Below are 20078 nucleotides of genomic sequence, written 5' to 3' on the forward strand. Positions count from 1 at the left end.
AATAAAGTTTTCAATCAGACAGATGTATGGAAAGGCTTTTATTATAACATTCGTTGCAATAAAATCATTATGGCTTGTTTAGTCATGCTGCGGTGCGCTGGTAATCACTCGTCGGCCGCAGGGAGCTGTTGTTGTTGTTGAGCTGAGCTCTCGTCAAAATCAATTGCGGAAGTAAAAAACGCATAGAGCTTGCCGATTGGTGCTAAGAACAGCAGGGCGGGTTCAATCGGTGTGACGTAATTGGCAGACTCGACTGTCAATCAAAGTTATTATGTTGCCGGCTGAATGATCGAATGAATGAAAACGTTATTAACGATTGCAGAATGGGTACAATACAGTACAGCTCAATACAACAACAGTGGACTGGGGGATGAAGACCAGAAAAAGACTTTCGGCTTTTTTACATAAGGGTCCTCCATTTTCAATTCATCAAAACATTTAGAGACATGCAAATATACAGTAGTTTCATAAAAATGCTAAAATGCTATTTATTTATTGATTGATTGATTGATTTAAAACTTTATTAACATATTGCAGAATGGGTACAGTACAGCTCAATACATACAATTGTTAAGGGGATGCAGACCAGAGAAAGTCTTTCGTCTTGTTTACATCAGGGTCCCCCATTTTCAATTAATCATATTTCATATCTAAATCATATAATATCTCATTGCTAAATATATGCAATATATAATCTAATAATCCAATAATCTAAATCTAATATATAATATAAAAATGCTAAATGCATGGGTATTTTATTTAGTCTTTAATGTTAGCTTGCAAACTCAAATACTGTCTTGGTAAGCCTCATAATGAATTGTTTGGGGAAAAAAAGAAAAACATCGTGATGTGTATCGTGTATCGCCGAAAGGTCAGAAAATATCGTGATATCATATTTAGGCCATATCGCCCAGCCCTAGTGTACAGGGAATAGAGGAGGAGGCTCAGAACACAGCCCTGTGGTGCTCCTGTGTAGAGGGTCAGAGGGGCTGAGGTGTTGGGTCCATCCTCACCAACTGGCGACCGTCCGACAGAAAGTCCAGAATCCAGCTGCACAGGTTGGGGTCGAGTCCTAGATTCTTGAGTTTCGTGTTGAGTCTGGCAGAGACTATGGTGCTAAATACTGAACTATAGTCATCAAACAGCATTCTTACACAAGAGTTCTTTCCCTCCAGGTGGCTGAGGGCGCTGTTTCGACTTTCACATTTTGGATGATGATTGGATTCACTGTGTCAACTGAAACTGATCTGGGTCCACTTCCTGATATAAACAGCTTCTATTACCAGCAGACAGTTGTAGTAAGGGACATGGTGGGGAGACATCATTACAGCTTCCCTGGCCATAACCAGGCTCATTGGGGGGGGGGGAGGTGCAAATGTCTGGAGAGCTGTTAGAATGGGTCTGGTGAGACGGATGTTATTCTTTTTTATTTATTTTTTAAATCTTTTTCCCCCCTCCTCTTTTTCCGATTTTTCTCCCATTCCTGGTTGTTGCGCACCCCCCTACTGTTGGTCCGGGAGGCCGTAGACTGTCACATGCTATCCTCCGACACATGCGCAGCCAGCCGGCAGCCAGCCTGGCCGCGCAGATTCTCACCGGGAGAGTGTAACGTGTGGAAGGTCACACTACCTCCCTCCAGATCCTTCCTTCGCTGAGCAGGCGCCCCGACCGAACTGTAGGAGTATTTTTCTGTTTACAACGCCCAGGACCCACCCATCAGCTTTCCCACCCTCTAATACTGCCACTTGTATTAGTACGGACGACCAGCCAAACTGAAAACAATGTGGAGAGCTGGGATCGAACACGCGAACCCAGCGTCTCCAGCATTTGTGGTGAGTGCCTTTCCCACTGCACCACCTGGCCGCCGACGGATGTTATTCTGATGGGAACATCCATTCTTGATCAGAGCATCACATAAAAGTTCCCTCTGACATGAGTCCCCAGCGTACTGACAGCAGGCCACGTGAGCGGATCGGCGCGGCCGAGAAATCCGCTCTTCGCTCTTTAAAGCTTGGTCCGCTCCGCTAATCGATCATGTTGACCCCGCCCCCAAGTCGCTCTCCGCTCGCTCCCCGCTCACCTTGAATCGAGCCCCGCGCCAGATCGCTCGGCAGATTATTTTTTTTTTTTTTTGGAGCATGGTGTAAATTAGCTCAAACTACAACAGTCTACACCCCCTGGGCCCCTTAACAATTGTTTGTATTGAGCCGCATTGTAATTGTACCCATTCTGCAATGTTAAATAACGTTGTTTATCCATTCACTAGCCCTATTAAGCGATGATAGGCTAGCCGAGCCACAATGCTATGGTCGCTGCCATTAACGTTAGCATGTAAGCTAACGTCAACAACAATGGCGTCGATACTTTTTCTAACAGGAGTGAGTGTGGGCGTCTCTACAGTGACAAAGCCTGAACCGGATATCACAGGTTCACCCTTCTCATTGGTTGAAAATGGCCTTCATGTTTGTACATCGCCATCTGTTGCTTTGGCATTGTACTGCATGTATATTACATCAACAGTGTTAAACCACTGTGAGCGACCTGGAGTGGATTGGAGCGGAGGAGAACTCTCGCTCCGGACGTCGCGCCGACCCATTTTAAAACCCACTCCTCGCTCACGTCAAAACCGCCCGCTCCGCGCCCCGCGCCGCTCACGCTCCGATCCGCTCACATGGCCTGACTGACAGTATGGACCGTTGGTCCTGTTTCCTACTCAGCGATGATGATGATGATGATGATGATGATGATGATGATGATGATGATGATGATGATGATGATGTTGGTCGGTAGAGTTCCTCCCTCAGCACAACCCACACTGTTCTTCATACTGGATACTTGCAGCTCCTGCTAGTTAGACACCAAACGAGTGCAGAGTCAATGGGGCCACGCTCCAGTCTGTACAAGCTCCAATATAAACGCTGAACCTACTCCACAGTGCACCCAAACGCAAAGATGTTTGTTTGAAAGTATATTTTAGTGCTTTGTATCGCGGCCCCATTAACTTTACATTAGCTTTGTGGCAAACTAAGGAGGGGGGTATGTATGTACTGTAGAGAAAGGACTCTACCCTGCTAACTAGTCAATTACTATGATCAGATGGTAGCTACAATTCCACCTTGCTAGACTGACATCCTACAACAGGGTCCAGCTCGCTAGTCAAGACTCTGCCTGTCTTTAAACCCAAACTGTATCCTCTCAGCGATCCTGTCCTTTAATTATAGGCTTTGTATTGGTTTGCCGAGGTGTTCATTCACCACTCCATTACTGTCGACATCTCACTAAAGGTCATTATTGATGTTAGGACTCAGGACCTGCAGTGGGCCATCGGTCTTCTTTTGATTACGGCACCGGTATTGATGGCTCTCACCGTTGTATAGTAGATACTGTCCTGTCCAGTAACACTATCAGCCAATTTACTATTGATCCGAATGTCTTTGATGCTATTGACCTTGCGTTCCCAGATGATGTCGGGTCACAGGGTTCCAGTGATCGTCTGTCTCGACTCTGTCTCAGTGTGTACCACATGTGAATCTATTGTAGGTTGGTTGGGCGGGCGAGCCCAGATCTTAAGAGCTGGAGGTACACGAGTAGTTCTGTGTCTTGGTTTCTCTTCACTATATTAAGAGGGTTTCTGTTCCCGTCAGACGCATCATTTAATTTGGTGTCATTACTTTGGTGATGTTATATATTATTTAGAGTCATCACTTTCTTATTTTGATTTGCAGTATGCTGCTAACTGGCCAACAAACTACTTGCACAAACTTCTTTTGCACGACTTTGACTGTGCGTGTGTGATCATATCTTTGATCGTTCAGTTTATCATTCAACAATTAATCTCCATTGACCTATTGACAGTGGTCTTGTGTCTTTAACCCTTTCCCTGTGTGTCCTCTCCATAGGTGTCTTTAACCCTTTCCCTGTGTGTCCTCTCCACAGGTGTCTTTAACCCTTTCCCTGTGTGTCCTCTCTACAGAGGTGTCTTTAACCCTTTCCCCATGTGTCCTCTCCACACAGGTGTCTTTAACCCTTTCCCTGTGTGTCCTCTCTACAGAGGTGTCTTTAACCCTTTCCCTGTGTGTCCTCTCCACAGGTGTCTTTAACCCTTTCCCTGTGTGTCCTCTCCACAGGTGTCTTTAACCCTTTCCCTGTGTGTCCTCTCCACAGGTGTCTTTAACCCTTTCCCCATGTGTCCTCTCCACACAGGTGTCTTTAACCCTGTCCCTGTGTGTCCTCTCCCCAGAGCTGTCTTTAACCCTTTCCCTGTGTGTCCTCTCCCCAGAGCTGTCTTTAACCCTTTCCCTGTGTGTCCTCTCCCCAGAGCTGTCTTTAACCCTTTAACCCTTTAACCCTTTAACCCTGTCCCCGTGTGTCCTCTCCACAGAGGGGTCTTTAACCCTTTAACCCTTTCCCCATGTGTCCTCTCCACAGAGGGGTCTTTAACCCTTTAACCCTTTCCCCATGTGTCCTCTCCACAGAGGGGTCATTAACCCTTTAACCCTGTCCCCATGTGTCCTCTCCACAGAGGGGTCATTAACCCCGTCCCGTCCTCCAAGGGCAGTCGTTCAGCCACGCTGCAGTGTGTCCATGTGGCGTCGGGCCACACCAAAGCCGTCCTGTGTGTGGACTGCACTGACGACCTTCTCTTCACCGGTTCCAAAGGTTAGACTGGACTTGGATTCGATTAGATTAGATTAGAATAGATTCAAATGTATTGTCATTATACATAAGTGCAGTACAACGAAAGGGATGTGAGCAAATGTAACAGTAAAGTGCAATAGTAATATACAATGTACAGGTGATTAAACTGGGTATGAAAAAATGTATTAGCATTATATACTGTATAGCTTCCCCTTTCTTCCACTCCTCCTTCACCCCGTCCTTCATACGTACATGAGATGATGACATTTTTAATTTACAGAAAATACACTTGGGTCCAAACTGTTGCCTAGCAACATAATTCTACTGAAACAGTCTATACAGTACAGTAAATACATCCTTTTAGTGAGGGAATAACATATTATTATAGCAATAAACAGCATTGTTGATATGCATTCATTCAAACCTTTATTTAAGCCTTGGAAACCAATTAAGGGTAGCCCTCATTTATAATAGTGCAGAGACTACAATATTCAGAGAAATAAAATAATACGATATAATAAAATAAACACAAATCAGAAAATCTTGAACATACTCTTAAAAATGTTTAAGAGAGATTATTAAAGTACACTTTTTAAGATATATTTCCATGTATCCAGAGCACAAACTCTGTCTCTGCGCCGCTGTCATCTAGAATGTAGTCTTTCTGGTTTTCACTCCCAACGTGTGTCCCTTCACCCAGACCGTACCTGCAAGGTGTGGAACCTTGTGACGGGTCAGGAGATCATGTCCCTGGCCGGTCACCCTAACAACGTGGTGTCGGTCCGCTACAGCTCCAGCCTGGTCTTCACCGTCTCCACCTCCTACATCAAGGTCTGGGACATCCGCGATTCGGCCAAGTGCATCCGCACGCTGACGTGAGTGTGGGAACCGAGAACAGCTTCTGGGATTCTCTGCGGGGGGAAACCAGTTCGTAGTTTGTTAGGTTTCATATACTGTAGCTTCTGTGACTGAACTTCATCTTGAAGGTACGCTCTATAACTTTTGACCACAAAATGGCACTACTGAGCACAGTAGGGAGAAAGGGGTCTTTGAAGAATTGCATATCACATGTTTTTCAAGCACGCCACGGGCACAGGGGTGACGTGTGTTTTGAACTGATTGGTCTATACTTCTCCCTCGGAACGCTAACAAGCTTTCTACCTGTCTTATCACAGGAAGAGGTCATTACAGCTTTGCCAAGCCGAAAGTGAAACTAAAAACCTATGTACTGTAAAATGAAAATGGCAAAAATAGACTGCAAAGGTTTTATGCAGTGGGGAATTTATTCAGCTTGTAGATTAGGAAACAGTAGAAAACGTTGGGTTGAAATTAGAATATAAACTCATCGAGCGCATTCATAGGGGAAAAAACTGTAGGGGCAACAGAGTATGTATGGTTAGGTTACATGATGGTTTCTTATTCTTCTTATTGCTATTTTGACATTTTTCCTCCACTCTAGTCTCTTTGCTGCTTTTTGCATCTTTCTCCTTTTCTTTGTGTTTATTTGTATCCGTGTTTTCCAGGTCGTCTGGTCAGGTGAATGTGGGGGATGTCTGCGCATCCACCACCAACCGGACGGTTACCATCCCGGCAGGAGAGAACCAGATCAATCAGATAGCTCTCAATCCCAGTGGGACGGTCCTGTACGCTGCCGCTGGCAACTCCGTCAGGGCCTGGGACCTCAGGCGGTACGTATAGCGGCCACGTTGTAATGTTATAATAAACATTCTGAGCGCGTGCCCATTCAGAATGGATCGATTGCTTGCAGGGTTCTCAAGAACCACTCATCCGATCGACTTCACACTCCACACTGCGCTCTCTCGGGTCCTCGTGAATACACAGGCCAAGTGTGAAGTCGATCGGATGAACGATTCTCGAGATATGTGGAGGACAGTCATACAGACAGAGATGCCTTCCTTTATAGTTGGATAGCCATAGGATCACATTTTGAAACTCTTGACAGATATCCCACTGGCAGGCATCCTAGCCTTGATCTATCACTGTAACCTTGTCTGTGTTATTTTTGTTTTGATGGATACTTCCTCCCAGGTAGTAAATGATAAATGATAACAAGTTCCTGGATAAGTGCTATGTCTTGTATTACACTCTAAATGATAGTTTACACAGGAGCTGATTGTTTATCAAGGTGGCAGCTTTGTTTATCAAGGTGACAGCTTGGTGTATATCAGCATTTCCTCCTTTCTATTATTAAGCAAGAGTTATGCAAATGTTATATATAACTAAATGTAAAAAAAGAGATTCAATGGAAAATTAATAGTAAAATGTTTTGACCTGATTCCACCCTCGTCGTTGTAATAGACCAAGCCAGGACTAGTTCCAGTGGTGAAAAGGGGAGGAGTTATATATTCTTGTCATAGATTTTTGGTTCCGTCTCTTTGTCAGGTTTGCGTCCACTGGGAAACTCACAGGTCACCTTGGTCCAGTCATGTGTTTGACCGTAGACCAGACTGGAAATGGTCAAGACCTGGTCATCACTGGATCCAAGGACCACTACATCAAGGTAAGGATTATATCTGACCATAGAGTTAGAGTTGTGCCCTTCCTGATGACTTGTCGTACAGAACTTGTAAGTCGCTGCAAGCTGCTTTTCATATGCACCACAGACAGTAAGTATCCCTCCACCATGTGAAAGTAATACATAACAGTCGCTTTGGATAAAAGCGTCAGCTAAATGACTAAATGTAAATGTAAATGTAAATGACCATGTTCATGGTCATGTCAGGATAACAATGGGTCTCATTCACCAACGGACTTAAGACAAAAGATCAGACAAAGTTTTGTCCTAGCTCCACTTAAGAAATTTTCGGGACGATTTTTGGATTCACCAACGGTCCCTTCTCCTCGATTCGGTCTTAACTAAGAGCAGGATGTAGGAACGCTGAAGAGCAGTCGTAACTCGGACAGATTGGTGTGCGCCGTGTTCTTAAGGGCTTTATTTGGGAGGAATCATGGTGATTGCGTTCACGTCAACTCTACAGGCCTCCTTGGAATTAATTAATCATCATTTAAATAAATATGACAATATTTGTACGATTAAAAAATGTGATGTCGGAAAAATAAATAATATGGATTCATCTGATCACAGGGCAGCTGGATTAACCAGCTATTTTGGACAAATGTATAATTACTTAATTACTCAGATATTCAAACACAATTATGCAATTATTGTGAAATTATTGAAAATAATAATTATTTAATGCCTTCTGTGGCATTTGTATTTCTTATTTGTTAAATATCTGTTTTATTTATTAATTATACATTTGAAAGAATGCAGGTTATAGCCAACATGCAATATATCCCATTGATTGGTACAATGGAACAGACATTTGTCGTTCTATATAGCTATAACCTGCATTCTTTCAAATATATCATTAATCAATAAAACCGATATCGAAATACACTATGTAGCCTACTACACCAACACTGCAAATGACAGTGGATACATAAATAAGAACTAAAGCTAATCGCGTGGAATAGACTGCATTAATATTCCATAAGTCTTGTTGCGCCACACACATGCACACAGTATAGCCTACATGTCTAATGAATGAACAGTAAGCTTATATTAGTCGAATTACTTGTTCATTAGTGTTCTGAAGGTCCAGATTAACACATAAAGTCCATGTTTATTATTTTGTATACCTTATATATTGTTTATGTATATAAGATATATATTTCACGTCGTCTATTTACCTAACAGTATTTTAGCATTCGCCTCTTTGCATATGTTCCATTCTTACCGCCGTAGGCACGCGCGCATGCACCTGTAGACAGCGTGAGCGCATGCCCAGGGTTTTAGAACATGCCCGGGCAGAGTGTGAGAGAGAGAGCAAACGTTTTGGCGCAGCAGTAAACAGACCGCAAGCAACGTATCTTGATAGAGCGCTGGACGGCTAATTAGATACAACCATAATATTGTCGAGCCACCATTGGCAGAGCAGAGTGACTTGTTTGAGCGAAGTGAAGTAAATAACAATCTCTATAGATTTGCAGACGGGCAAATAAGAAAGTAACGTTGAGAGACTTCTAGCTGAACCCAGCGGCGTTCTGGATTCAACTAACTACTACGGACTACATGCGTGTTAGCCTTAGCATAAAAGGGCTAACTAGCTAGTGACCATGCCATCGGGCGTTTGGAATATTAGCTATTAATCCTGCCATCGGGCGTTTGGAATACAGGAACCAGGTCCGTATGAGACCCCCTATCCAGCGACGACAGGATTATACCACGTTGGTCTGCAGCTCTCTGGAGTAGGAACTTCAGAGAATATCGTCTCCATCCTTCTCTTGCTTCCCCCGTGCTGTTCACTCCGGCTCCCTCCATTCAGAGCTCCAACGGTCTGGTACCAGTAGTTTAGGAACTATACTTACCTCGGACATTGTTGCATTGACATTATCTTAGTAACAGGAGATCTGTGCTATATAATATGTATGTTTGACTTTAATATTAAAGTGATTATTTGAACTTGGTATCACTGTCCCCTCGCAGTTAATAGAGTGTCCGCCATTTTGTGTACATTTAATGTCTGGCTAATTAATATTTAGTAGTGGTCTAACCTATCCTTTAAATACAGTCAAGGTCGTGTAGCCCCTTAGCTACAATTAGGATTTAGTAGATACTACATGCTCTGCCCTATACGTACAGTACACATATTAAGGCCGCCAGAGTTGGGCGTACCATGAGCGGACTGGTGGACTGTATAGGGCAGCGCAGTATCTGTGATCTCCTAATAAAACAAGTAATTCGAATAATATAAGCCTACTGCGTTCATTCATTACGCATGTAGACTATACAGTACTGCACGCGTGTGTGTGTGTGGCCACGAGCTATATATATATGATGACAATACATTAATCTAATCTCATTTTGATTGGTCGCAAAGCGCTTCCGCCACCTATATTGGCCACCATTTCCACACAGATGCACCGTCAGTTGCATTATAATGAGCTGGACAGGTGTGTCTAACTCTTGACTTGATGACGTCATACTTTTTGCGATTTTATTTGCACACGGCACAGAGCCTGGCTTTATAAGGAGCTGCCAGAGGCGTGTCTGTATGCAAATTAACTAAACGTGAACGTGCGTTCATGTTTGTCAATGAGTGACATTCCTCATTGTCCGAATCCCAGCTGGGATCGCTTTGGCCACTTAACCCTTTCACTGCCACATGACAGCCGGTTAACCCTTTCACTGCCACGCGACAGAAGGTTATCCCTTTACTATCACACAACCGACGGCGATGCGCCATCATTAGCATCATTAGCTCCGCATCCGCTAATGATGGAGCATCGCCGTCGGTTGTGTGATAGTAAAGGGTTAACCTTCTGTCGTGTGGCAGTGAAAGGGTTAAGACAGCTTCTCCACGCGTTGGTGAATCCGAGTGTCTTAGTCTGTTCCAAGATGGTTGCCCTAAGAGAAAGCATTTGATTACAATCACCGGTCTTTGCCAATCAAGATGTCTGCACTCGGAGACTATGAGTAGCTGCCAGTGCATTTTGATGATGCACTATAATTCTAGTCATTAAACTCCACCATCTTTAAACAGTAGCGCTCATTAGCTGCTTTACTCAGACTGGTAAATGACAACTCTGTTGCTAATGGAAGGAGGTTATGTGAGGTTACTTGTAACAGCAATGGTTCTGCATTTTGATTAGCTGACCGACCCGTAGTCCCTTTTAACACCTAGTCTGTTGACTGTGTTCGACAGCTGTTTGATGTGACTGAGGGGTCTCAGGGCAGCCTCAGCCCCACGCACAACTTTGAGCCCCCCCACTACGACGGCATCGAGTCCCTGGTGGTCCAGGGCGATGTCCTCTTCAGCGGTTCCCGTGACAACGGCATTAAGAAATGGGACCTGGCCCGTAAGGACCTGTTGCAGGTACTGTACAGTAAAGGAAGCGTGCCTGAGTTGTGCTGAATGTGTGTGTAGTCCACCCATCCTTTAAACTCCAATTAACGTTTTTAACGCTAACTGTGTCTTGTGTGTCACTGGTGTAAGCTTGAACGCACAAAACAACAAATTAACTAGATCAACTAAACATAATAGTTCCTAGGCACGTGTTAATCATTTGTGTCCCCGGCCTAAAGAATGACCTCTAAACTTTCTCTCCCAACAGCAAGTGCCCAACGCTCACCGCGACTGGGTGTGCGCCCTGGGTGTGGTGCCCGGCTCCCCTGCCCTGCTGAGTGGCTGCAGGGGAGGGGTGCTCAAGCTTTGGCACACGGACACGCTGGGGACCTTGGGGGAGCTCAAGGGCCACGAGAGCCCCATTAACGGCATCTCCACCAACAGCAGCCATCTGTTCACCGCCTCTGAGTGAGTCACCAAATCACTGTCTGTCTATGTGTGTCTCTCTCTCTCTCTCTCTCTCTCTCTCTCTCTCTCTCTCTCTCTCTCTCTCTCCCTCTCTCTCTCTCTCTCTCTCTCTCTCTCTCTCTCTCTCTCTCTCTCTCTCTCTCTCTCTCTCTCTCTCTCTCTCTCTCTCTCTCTAACTTCATGTCTAGCGCAGCCACTTTTTCGCCACATCAGTGTGACAAAGACAGACAAACACATCAGAACAATTTCACCATTGCATATTGTTAGCTCCTCATCGCACTGGAGTGAGAAGTTGTCAAACGGACCCAACCACAGATCTCTCTTGCCCAGAGCTCAGTCGGCTGTGAATAATAATAATACACTTTATTTATATAGCACCTCTCATACAGAAATTGCAGCCGAAAGTGCTTCACAGCACTGATGTAGACATAGAAATAGACATAGGCTTAAAATTGGCATAATTCTGAGAATTGACATTTTAATTAAATAAAATGATAAGAGAATAAGAGCAATGCAAAAAGTGTTTACAGACAGAAGAAAAGTAGTACAATAAAATGTATATTAGTGCAATAATAATAATAAAAACGGACGGACCTCTTGAGAACAAGATTGTACAGATTTTTGATCATCTCTACCTACCGTCTCAGAGACGGGTTCAGAACAGTAGACCTGGTTTGATGTCATCACTGTCTTGTTTCCTGCCCATCTCACAATGCAAAATGTCAGCATGCATTCTTACCCCAGAGACTTTGAATGACATATATCCAGAAGGCTACCATTTTTATGCACTGAATTTTATTCACTGACTGAACATTATATTGCTCACTGGCTTTGCCATTGCTAATTAGGGGTGTAATGATTCATTCCAACAGTGATCACATTGTGAAACTGCTCAGATTATTCTGGCAATTCATTATTATAATTATTGACCAGTTTTATTAGACTTGATTCAGCTTGATTACATTTTGATGTTTTGATCTTGATGTTTTAAATAAACTAAATATTGGTTCACAATGCTGAAAAGAACTGATTCCATGCAGTTAAAATAGTTTATTTTCAGATTCACAGCCCTCATCAGGGTATAATGATAATAATTATTATTATTATAATATAATAATAGTTCGTCTGTTGCACTCTAATTATCATATGATCGCACTGTTTTTCTGACCATTCAATATTTCCATTTCCCAGTGACCGCACGGTGAAGATCTGGCGTGCCCGCGGTGGCCTGGACAGCACCGTGGACAGCAGCGCAGACCATGCAGATGAGGTCGCCAGCAACTGAGCGCAAGCGCCACCTCCTGGTCTCCGCTCTGAACGGACCCTCTTTAACAGCTGTGACACCGCTGCCCTGCACTTTGACCCCTGACCTCTGAAGCCCACCTGACCCCCCCCCCTCCCACTTATATAGCCACCATGACACAGCCCACAGGAAATTCTGAAACGAGGGACTCATTATCTCAGAAGAAACTGTAACGGCAGTCTATTCCCAGACCCGCTTCGCTCCGCGGGGAGACCTTGCTTAGACCTGTGTGGTTGTGACTTATTACTGAAGACTTTCTTTATTTTTTTACCTTTCTTTTCTTTCTTTGCTCAGTAGACATCTTTGCGCCTCGGATCAATACAACAACTGAAAGGTCATACCCACCTACACACACTCGCAAGACATTTTATTATCCGAGGATAGAACAGACACACACACACACACACACACAAGGTACACACAAGATATCTTTCCTGCTGAGCCGTTATACACACACATAGGCATACAATTATTACCCAATAAAGAGCACCGGTGTTTTTTCATGGCTTGGGGTAAATATACGTATCAAAGGAGAATGAGAGGAGATGGCGGAGAGACTGAGCGGAGAGGATTTGGCGGGTTGGTAGCTGGCCTTCACAACCCGGTTCTTTGGTTCCAGGGGAATGGATTGTTTTTTTTGTCTGCACTGTGAGCAGAACCAATGTCCCCACGCTCCCTTCCCCCTCCGATATCAAAGTGGCTTTATGTGAACTGACAAATCACCGTTCCCCTTAATTTTATTCTCTCGTTTTGTGTTTCTTCTTTCCAAGTTCGGCAACTGCTTAAGATCGGCGACCAAAATTGTGAAACTTGTACTTGTCTGTACTGTAACCGCATACTGCACTGTACTTGTGAACGGAATACACTAACAGTACCACAAACTCTGAAGCAAAATGTACACTACTCTTCTCTGTGTCGTTATAAAACTATAGCCTACGTACAGGTACGCTAATAATACCACAAACTCTGAAACATACAGTGCTCTTCTCTGGTGACTTAGTCATTCTAAACTATTGCCTACAATACAGGTTCAGTGTTTCTTTGACAATATCCACGCTTCTTGTCCATGTGTCGTTGTACGTAACAATGTATGTTCACTCTTCACATCTTGCTATGACACTAAAAAACCCTCACCCCCCTGTACTGTGTTCTGAACTAACACCCATGCTGCTAAGTTGTGTGTACTCACCTTTGAACCCTTGACAGGGCTATTTGTGTTTGGACTCCAGGCGAGGTCCCTTTGGTTACCTTGGCATTGTTACTGTATATAATTGTATCTTTTTCGAGTGGAGGGGCCTTCGATCTCTGCCTGTGGTGTAAGCCTAACCAAGTAGATTGACATATACTGTCTTGCAATTCTGGCCCCCTGCGGCCCTCCCTGTGAATGGTGGTGGTCCCGTCTTTTAACTGGCCTATTTGTGAAGCTTGTGTACTGTTGCTTTTTGAATGTTCGGTAGAGCACCAACTGAAGGTATTATTCAAGTACACATGCACTGTATGTGAGCAATGTATTAAAAAAAAATGATGATAATAATAATCTTGACTGAATGTTACGGTTGCTGTTGTGGGGCCATCATCTTAGGCACGGTTTCACAAAGGAGCCAAAAGGACCAGAATTGGCAGTTGAACAGCTTTTACTAGCACTGTAATGCTTGGAACGGAGCCTTTCTTCCATGAGGTAGCAGGTTCTGTTTACAGTAGTGGCCTACTTGTTTCGTTGTTTTGTTCATTAAGCTGTACTTATTCAACATATCCTGGGTGTTCTCCTCTGGAGTTTTAGCAGTCCAAATCAACTGACTCTGTAGCGATTCTAATGCCAGAAGCCAGGTGAAAATAAACGTCATCTGTCAAAAAATCAGCCTTGTGTGATTTCTTTTAACTTTTATTTATCTACTTGGGATTTTCTTTTTCAGCAAGGCTCTGCTTCACACTCGCACTGTGGGAGCTGCCCACTACAACCACAATCGGACACTGTTGGTCACTGAATAGTTGGGTGTTAGGTGCCTTGCTCAAGGGCACTTGAGCAATGGGTGTTGAAGTGCCCTCATTGTGTCCCCCACTCGGATTTCCTGTCGCTTTTGGAATCGAAACGGCAACCTTTCGATCACAAGTCTGCTTCTCTAACCTTTAGGCCACTGCTGTTCTTGGTCCTATCAGATGTTCTATCAGATTAGCGATACTGTAAAGTAGATGTAGATCACAGTTTCAGAGGGAAATAGTCCTTGAACAGCTTTGAGTCGTTTGCTGCTGTGACTTGAAATTACCACACGGTGGCAGTAGTTCTACAGTACCTATAGGACTGGCTTTGGAAATATTCAAGTGACAGACTGGCACCGGGCCATGTGTTTTTTTTCATTCTTCAGCACATTCTACAAAAATGTGTATGTTCAGACTGTCAAATGTGGATGCTTTCACATAATTGGCATGTTGTTCTCTTTCTGAGTATGTGAAACTTTATTTGTATAATAGCACATCTTTTCTAAAACATGGAATGACAAAGGAACAGTACAAATAAAGCAAGATAATACCGGAAATCTTCATACAATAGTGGTGGACAAAGTCCAGTACCTGGACATGAAAAATCTTCATCTGAAAGACCAGAGTCCTGTAACCAGCAGCTTCATCTAAAGGACCAGAGTCCTGTAACCAGCAGCTTCATGAAGCACCAGAGTCCTGTAACCAGCAGCTTCATCTAAAGGACCAGAGTCCTGTAACCAGCAGCTTCATCTAAAGGACCAGAGTCCTGTAACCAGCAGCTTCATGAAGGACCAGAGTCCTGTAACCAGCAGCTTCATCTAAAGGACCAGAGTCCTGTAACCAGCAGCTTCATCTAAAGGACCAGAGTCCTGTAACCAGCAGCTTCATCTAAAGGACCAGAGTCCTGTAACCAGCAGCTTCATCTAAAGGACCAGAGTCCTGTAACCAGCAGCTTCATCTAAAGGACCAGAGTCCTGTAACCAGCAGCTTCATCTAAAGGACCAGAGTCCTGTAACCAGCAGCTTCATCTAAAGAACCAGAGTCCTGTAACCAGCAGCTTCATCTAAAGAACCAGAGTCCTGTAACCAGCAGCTTCATGAAGGACCAGAGTCCTGTAACCAGCAGCTTCATGAAGGACCAGAGTCCTGTAACCAGCAGCTTCATCTAAAGGACCAGAGTCCTGTAACCAGCAGCTTCATAAAGGACCAGAGTCCTGTAACCAGCAGCTTCATGAAGGACCAGAGTCCTGTAACCAGCAGCTTCATCTAAAGGACCAGAGTCCTGTAACCAGCAGCTTCATCTAAAGGACCAGAGTCCTGTAACCAGCAGCTTCATCTAAAGGACCAGAGTCCTGTAACCAGCAGCTTCATGAAGGACCAGAGTCCTGTAACCAGCAGCTTCATCTAAAGGACCAGAGTCCTGTAACCAGCAGCTTCATCTAAAGGACCAGAGTCCTGTAACCAGCAGCTTCATCTAAAGGACCAGAGTCCTGTAACCAGCAGCTTCATCTAAAGGACCAGAGTCCTGTAAGCAGCAGCTTCATAAAGGACCAGAGTCCTGTAACCAGCAGCTTCATCTAAAGGACCAGAGTCCTGTAAGCAGCAGCTTCATAAAGGACCAGAGTCCTGTAAGCAGCAGCTTCATAAAGGACCAGAGTCCTGTAACCAGCAGCTTCATCTAAAGGACCAGAGTCCTGTAACCAGCAGCTTCATGAAGCACCAGAGTCCTGTAACCAGCAGCTTCATCTAAAGGACCAGAGTCCTGTAACCAGCAGCTTCATCTAAAGGACCAGAGTCCTGTAACCAGCAGCTTCATGAAGCACCAGAGTCCTGTAACCAGCAGCTTCATGAAGCACCAGAGTCCTGTAACCAGCAGCTTCATGAAGGACCAGAGTCCTGTAACCAGCAGCTTCATCTAAAGGACCAGAGTCCTGTAACCAGCAGCTTCATCTGAAGGACCAGAGTCCTGTAACCAGCAGCTTCATCTAAAGGACCAGAGTCCTGTAACCAGCAGCTTCATGAAGGACCAGAGTCCTGTAACCAGCAGCTTCATCTAAAGGACCAGAGTCCTGTAACCAGCAGCTTCATCTAAAGGACCAGAGTCCTGTAACCAGCAGCTTCATCTAAAGGACCAGAGTCCTGTAACCAGCAGCTTCATCTAAAGGACCAGAGTCCTGTAACCAGCAGCTTCATCTAAAGAACCAGAGTCCTGTAACCAGCAGCTTCATCTAAAGGACCAGAGTCCTGTAACCAGCAGCTTCATCTAAAGGACCAGAGTCCTGTAACCAGCAGCTTCATGAAGGACCAGAGTCCTGTAACCAGCAGCTTCATCTAAAGGACCAGAGTCCTGTAACCAGCAGCTTCATCTAAAGGACCAGAGTCCTGTAACCAGCAGCTTCATGAAGGACCAGAGTCCTGTAACCAGCAGCTTCATCTAAAGGACCAGAGTCCTGTAACCAGCAGCTTCATCTAAAGGACCAGAGTCCTGTAACCAGCAGCTTCATCTAAAGGACCAGAGTCCTGTAACCAGCAGCTTCATCTAAAGGACCAGAGTCCTGTAACCAGCAGCTTCATCTAAAGGACCAGAGTCCTGTAACCAGCAGCTTCATCTAAAGGACCAGAGTCCTGTAACCAGCAGCTTCATGTGAAGATCCCTCAGCCCTGGTGCTGTAACCAGTGCAGCTTCATGCATATATTCTTATTATGTATTATGCTCAATGTCATTGAAAATGAGGGCTTGCCCTCAATGAATTATCAAGTTGAAATAAAGATCGAATTCATTTGCGCGCTCTCTTGGAACAGAGGAAGCGTGAAATTATGTACATTTCTGATGAGTATTTTAAGCCTTCCACAGGAGAGGATCTAATTGCTATCTGAATTTGATAGACTGACATAATGTTTGGCAAGATTTTATGCTTGATCAAAAAAAGATGAATTACAAAGTCTCATAACTGATGCTTTATCGGGTCTGTAGGCCAATCTAATGACATGTTTTTCAGCTGGCAAACCAAGGCTTAGGCTATGCAAGTGAGTTATCATCTAAAATGCAACACCTGGCCTACCCTCAATCTAATGTATATTCACACTGGTGTTCTAGTTTTGGCCATGGGGCAGTGCCAAAATTGAGCAATTTGGCTGTCCAAGAAGTCAAGCAAGCGTAAGGACATGTGGCCGGAGGTCAATTCTGATGAAGCGACATGCTCCATTCATGGCAGGCAGGAATGAAATGTTGGCTATTCTAGGCCTACAGTAGGCCTAGTGTGTCTGTTCATCAACACCAGAACCACTGCTTCTTCCAATAATAAAGCCTAAGAATGGCATTCCTTTTCAATCTTTCAAGGGTGGATAATACAAGTGTTGGGTCCAGTTAATATTCCTTGCTATAGCCTCCTCTAAATGGGTTTATTTTTGCTTTGGTAATTGAACTATTATGCGGTCAGAGGTGCTGCATAACTGTAGATGTATTGTTTTATGGGGAATTTGGACATAACAAGTTGGCAAGTTGGAAAGATGCTGTGGTGGCTCATTATTGAGAAACATAGCATATAGCCTATTAATTATAGAAACAGTGTGTGGGCTGAAAATATATTGGAGGCTATAGGCTACAGAAACTAGACTAAAGACCACATGAAAATAACAATAATCCAGGTAAAGCCTATTCATCCATAATTAGGTCTTCATACGGCCCGTCTGACACCCGCGGGCGAGTGTGTCCTAATGGACAATGATGACAGTGTCAACAAAGCATGAATGGATGAATGGATGAATGAATGAATGAATGAATGAATGAATGAAAACTTTATTTAACAGATTTCAGAATGGGTACAATACAGTACGGCTCAATACATACAATTGTTAAAGGGATGCAGACCAGAGAAAGACGTTTGTCTTGTTTACGTCATCAGGGTCCCCCATTTTCAATTCATATAGTGATCAGCATCACTTAGACAGGGCTAGTTACCAGTTATCATCAGTTACTGTATTGTAAACTGCATAGGATATCCCTGATCCATAATGATTCTCCCACTCTTTTATTGAACATTCTGATGGGCTGTGGGCAACAACTTACCACAAGTATCCTTCCCGCGCGCTGGGCTGGCAGCCTGTCACTCATCACACAACGGGCTGCTGCTACACTGGACAAGGAGGGAGGAGAAGCATCTTGAATCACCGGCAAGCGCGCCGCGCACGCACGCACACACACACGCACGCACACATTTAACCCCATACACACGCACGCACACACTTACCCCATACACACGTCACGCACACACATTGATTTAACCCCATACACACACACACACTGACACACACACAGTCACACACACAGTCACACACACACCACTCCGTGTTTTCGTTGCTGCCAACATTTCTCTCAACAAGCCTCGGTTATTATTTTCTCTCTCTCTCTCTCTCTCTCTCTCTCTCTCTCTCTCTCTCTCTCTCTCTCTCTCTCTCTCTCTCTCTCTCTCTCTCTCTCTCTCTCTCATGCCACAGGAACTACTGGATACAAAGCGGTTTCGATGACCAGTAGCTTTATGAATATGAATATGGCGTGTATTGGGGATTTCGACCCGTTCACCGCTGCCATACCTGCCACCAAAGTTGAACTCGCTGTATCTTGTAGGTGAGTAGCAAAAAATACGTTATTTTGTTGTTCTATGCTTTTGCTGGAGACAGATAAATGCAAATCTGTAATATAGCATATTATGTTCCAATTTTCTGCCAATTTGGCATGGCATTATTATTACTATTAGTGATTATTTGACGTCACCACACTTTCAGTTGGGATGGACGTGCAGGATGAATCATGTCTGCATCCGTAATCAGAGTTGTGTCGTGTGTGAATCAATAAGGGCTGTTTTATTATTTTGGATGGATTGTCAGGGTTGAACATTATTTAGAAACAAACAAACAAAGTTAAACCAAACTAGCCTTGGTTCAGTGTTTCTCAACTGGTGGGTCGCGACCCAAAAGTGGGTCGCGGAGCCGTTTTGAGTGGATCGCGGATGTGTGAAAAAAAAGTATTTATTTTTTATTTTTTTTATATACATTTTTTTTGCACTACCTATCTTTGTGAAGGTGGCTTCTCAGCTCTGGTCCAGCTGAAGACAAAGCAGAGGAACAGATTGGACATTGAGCATGACCTCAGAGTTGCTTTGTCTACCATCACCCCAGACTTTGAGACTCTTGTCAGGAGCAAACAACATCCCCAGTTATCCCATTAGTTCCCTGGGATGTTAAGCTAAGAAGTTTGCTACATTTTACTTAATGACCAATGAAAATGTTTGGTCCCGAGGCTAGACCAGTTGAGAACCACTGAGTATAGAGTAGTCTATAAAGGAAACTTTAACCGTATACCATTACCTACTCCATTATAAGTAGTGAAACCGTTTGGTTACTCAGTCTTTATATTGTTTGGTTGATTGATTGATTGATTGATTGATTGATTGATTGATTGAACATTTTATTAACAGATTGGCAGAATGGGTACAAAACAGCTCAATACACACAATTGTTAAGGGGATGCAGACCAGAGAAAGACTTTCGTCTTGTTTACATCAGGGTCCCCCATTTTCAATTCATCATAACATATATGACATATGACATACAGATAGACAGTACTGCTACATCTATACATTTATGACAGATTCACAGTCGTTTTTATTTGTCAGTAGGCCTAGCTATACCGTGGTCTGCACAACATGGTAAATGTCAGTCTTGGTTACGGTTGTATGGTTGTATTTGTGCTTCATTTCTTAACTAAACAAACCGCCAGGGGAGAACGTGTGAGCTGAGGATAATTCAGATGCGTTTACTACA

The 20078-nt window shown here is 44.0% G+C and overlaps 2 protein-coding genes across 2 annotated transcripts in view; both read left to right on the top strand.

Annotated features, from left to right (window-relative positions):
* kif21a (kinesin family member 21A) overlaps positions 1–14042 on the top strand; it is a 130039-nt gene extending 115997 nt beyond the window's left edge. Inside the window, exons 28-34 of the mRNA XM_084334869.1 lie at positions 4523–4659; positions 5339–5513; positions 6162–6326; positions 7042–7159; positions 10368–10538; positions 10777–10976; positions 12168–14042. Of these exons, the coding sequence (XP_084190995.1) occupies positions 4523–4659; positions 5339–5513; positions 6162–6326; positions 7042–7159; positions 10368–10538; positions 10777–10976; positions 12168–12261 (1060 nt within the window). The 3' untranslated portion in view covers positions 12262–14042. The remainder of the gene's footprint in view (positions 1–4522; positions 4660–5338; positions 5514–6161; positions 6327–7041; positions 7160–10367; positions 10539–10776; positions 10977–12167) is intronic.
* Positions 14043–18755: 4713 nt separating this feature from the next.
* Positions 18756–20078, top strand: part of LOC311244879 (copine-8-like) — a gene marked incomplete at its 3' end in the record, with an annotated part of 270083 nt that continues 268760 nt past the window's right edge. Inside the window, exon 1 of the mRNA XM_084334565.1 lies at positions 18756–18882. Coding sequence (XP_084190691.1) covers positions 18779–18882 — 104 coding nt within the window. The 5' untranslated portion in view covers positions 18756–18778. The remainder of the gene's footprint in view (positions 18883–20078) is intronic.

The sequence above is a fragment of the Notolepis coatsorum genome (assembly GCF_963971535.1).
Source record: "Notolepis coatsorum genome assembly, chromosome: 18".
Lineage (NCBI taxonomy): Eukaryota > Metazoa > Chordata > Actinopteri > Aulopiformes > Paralepididae > Notolepis > Notolepis coatsorum.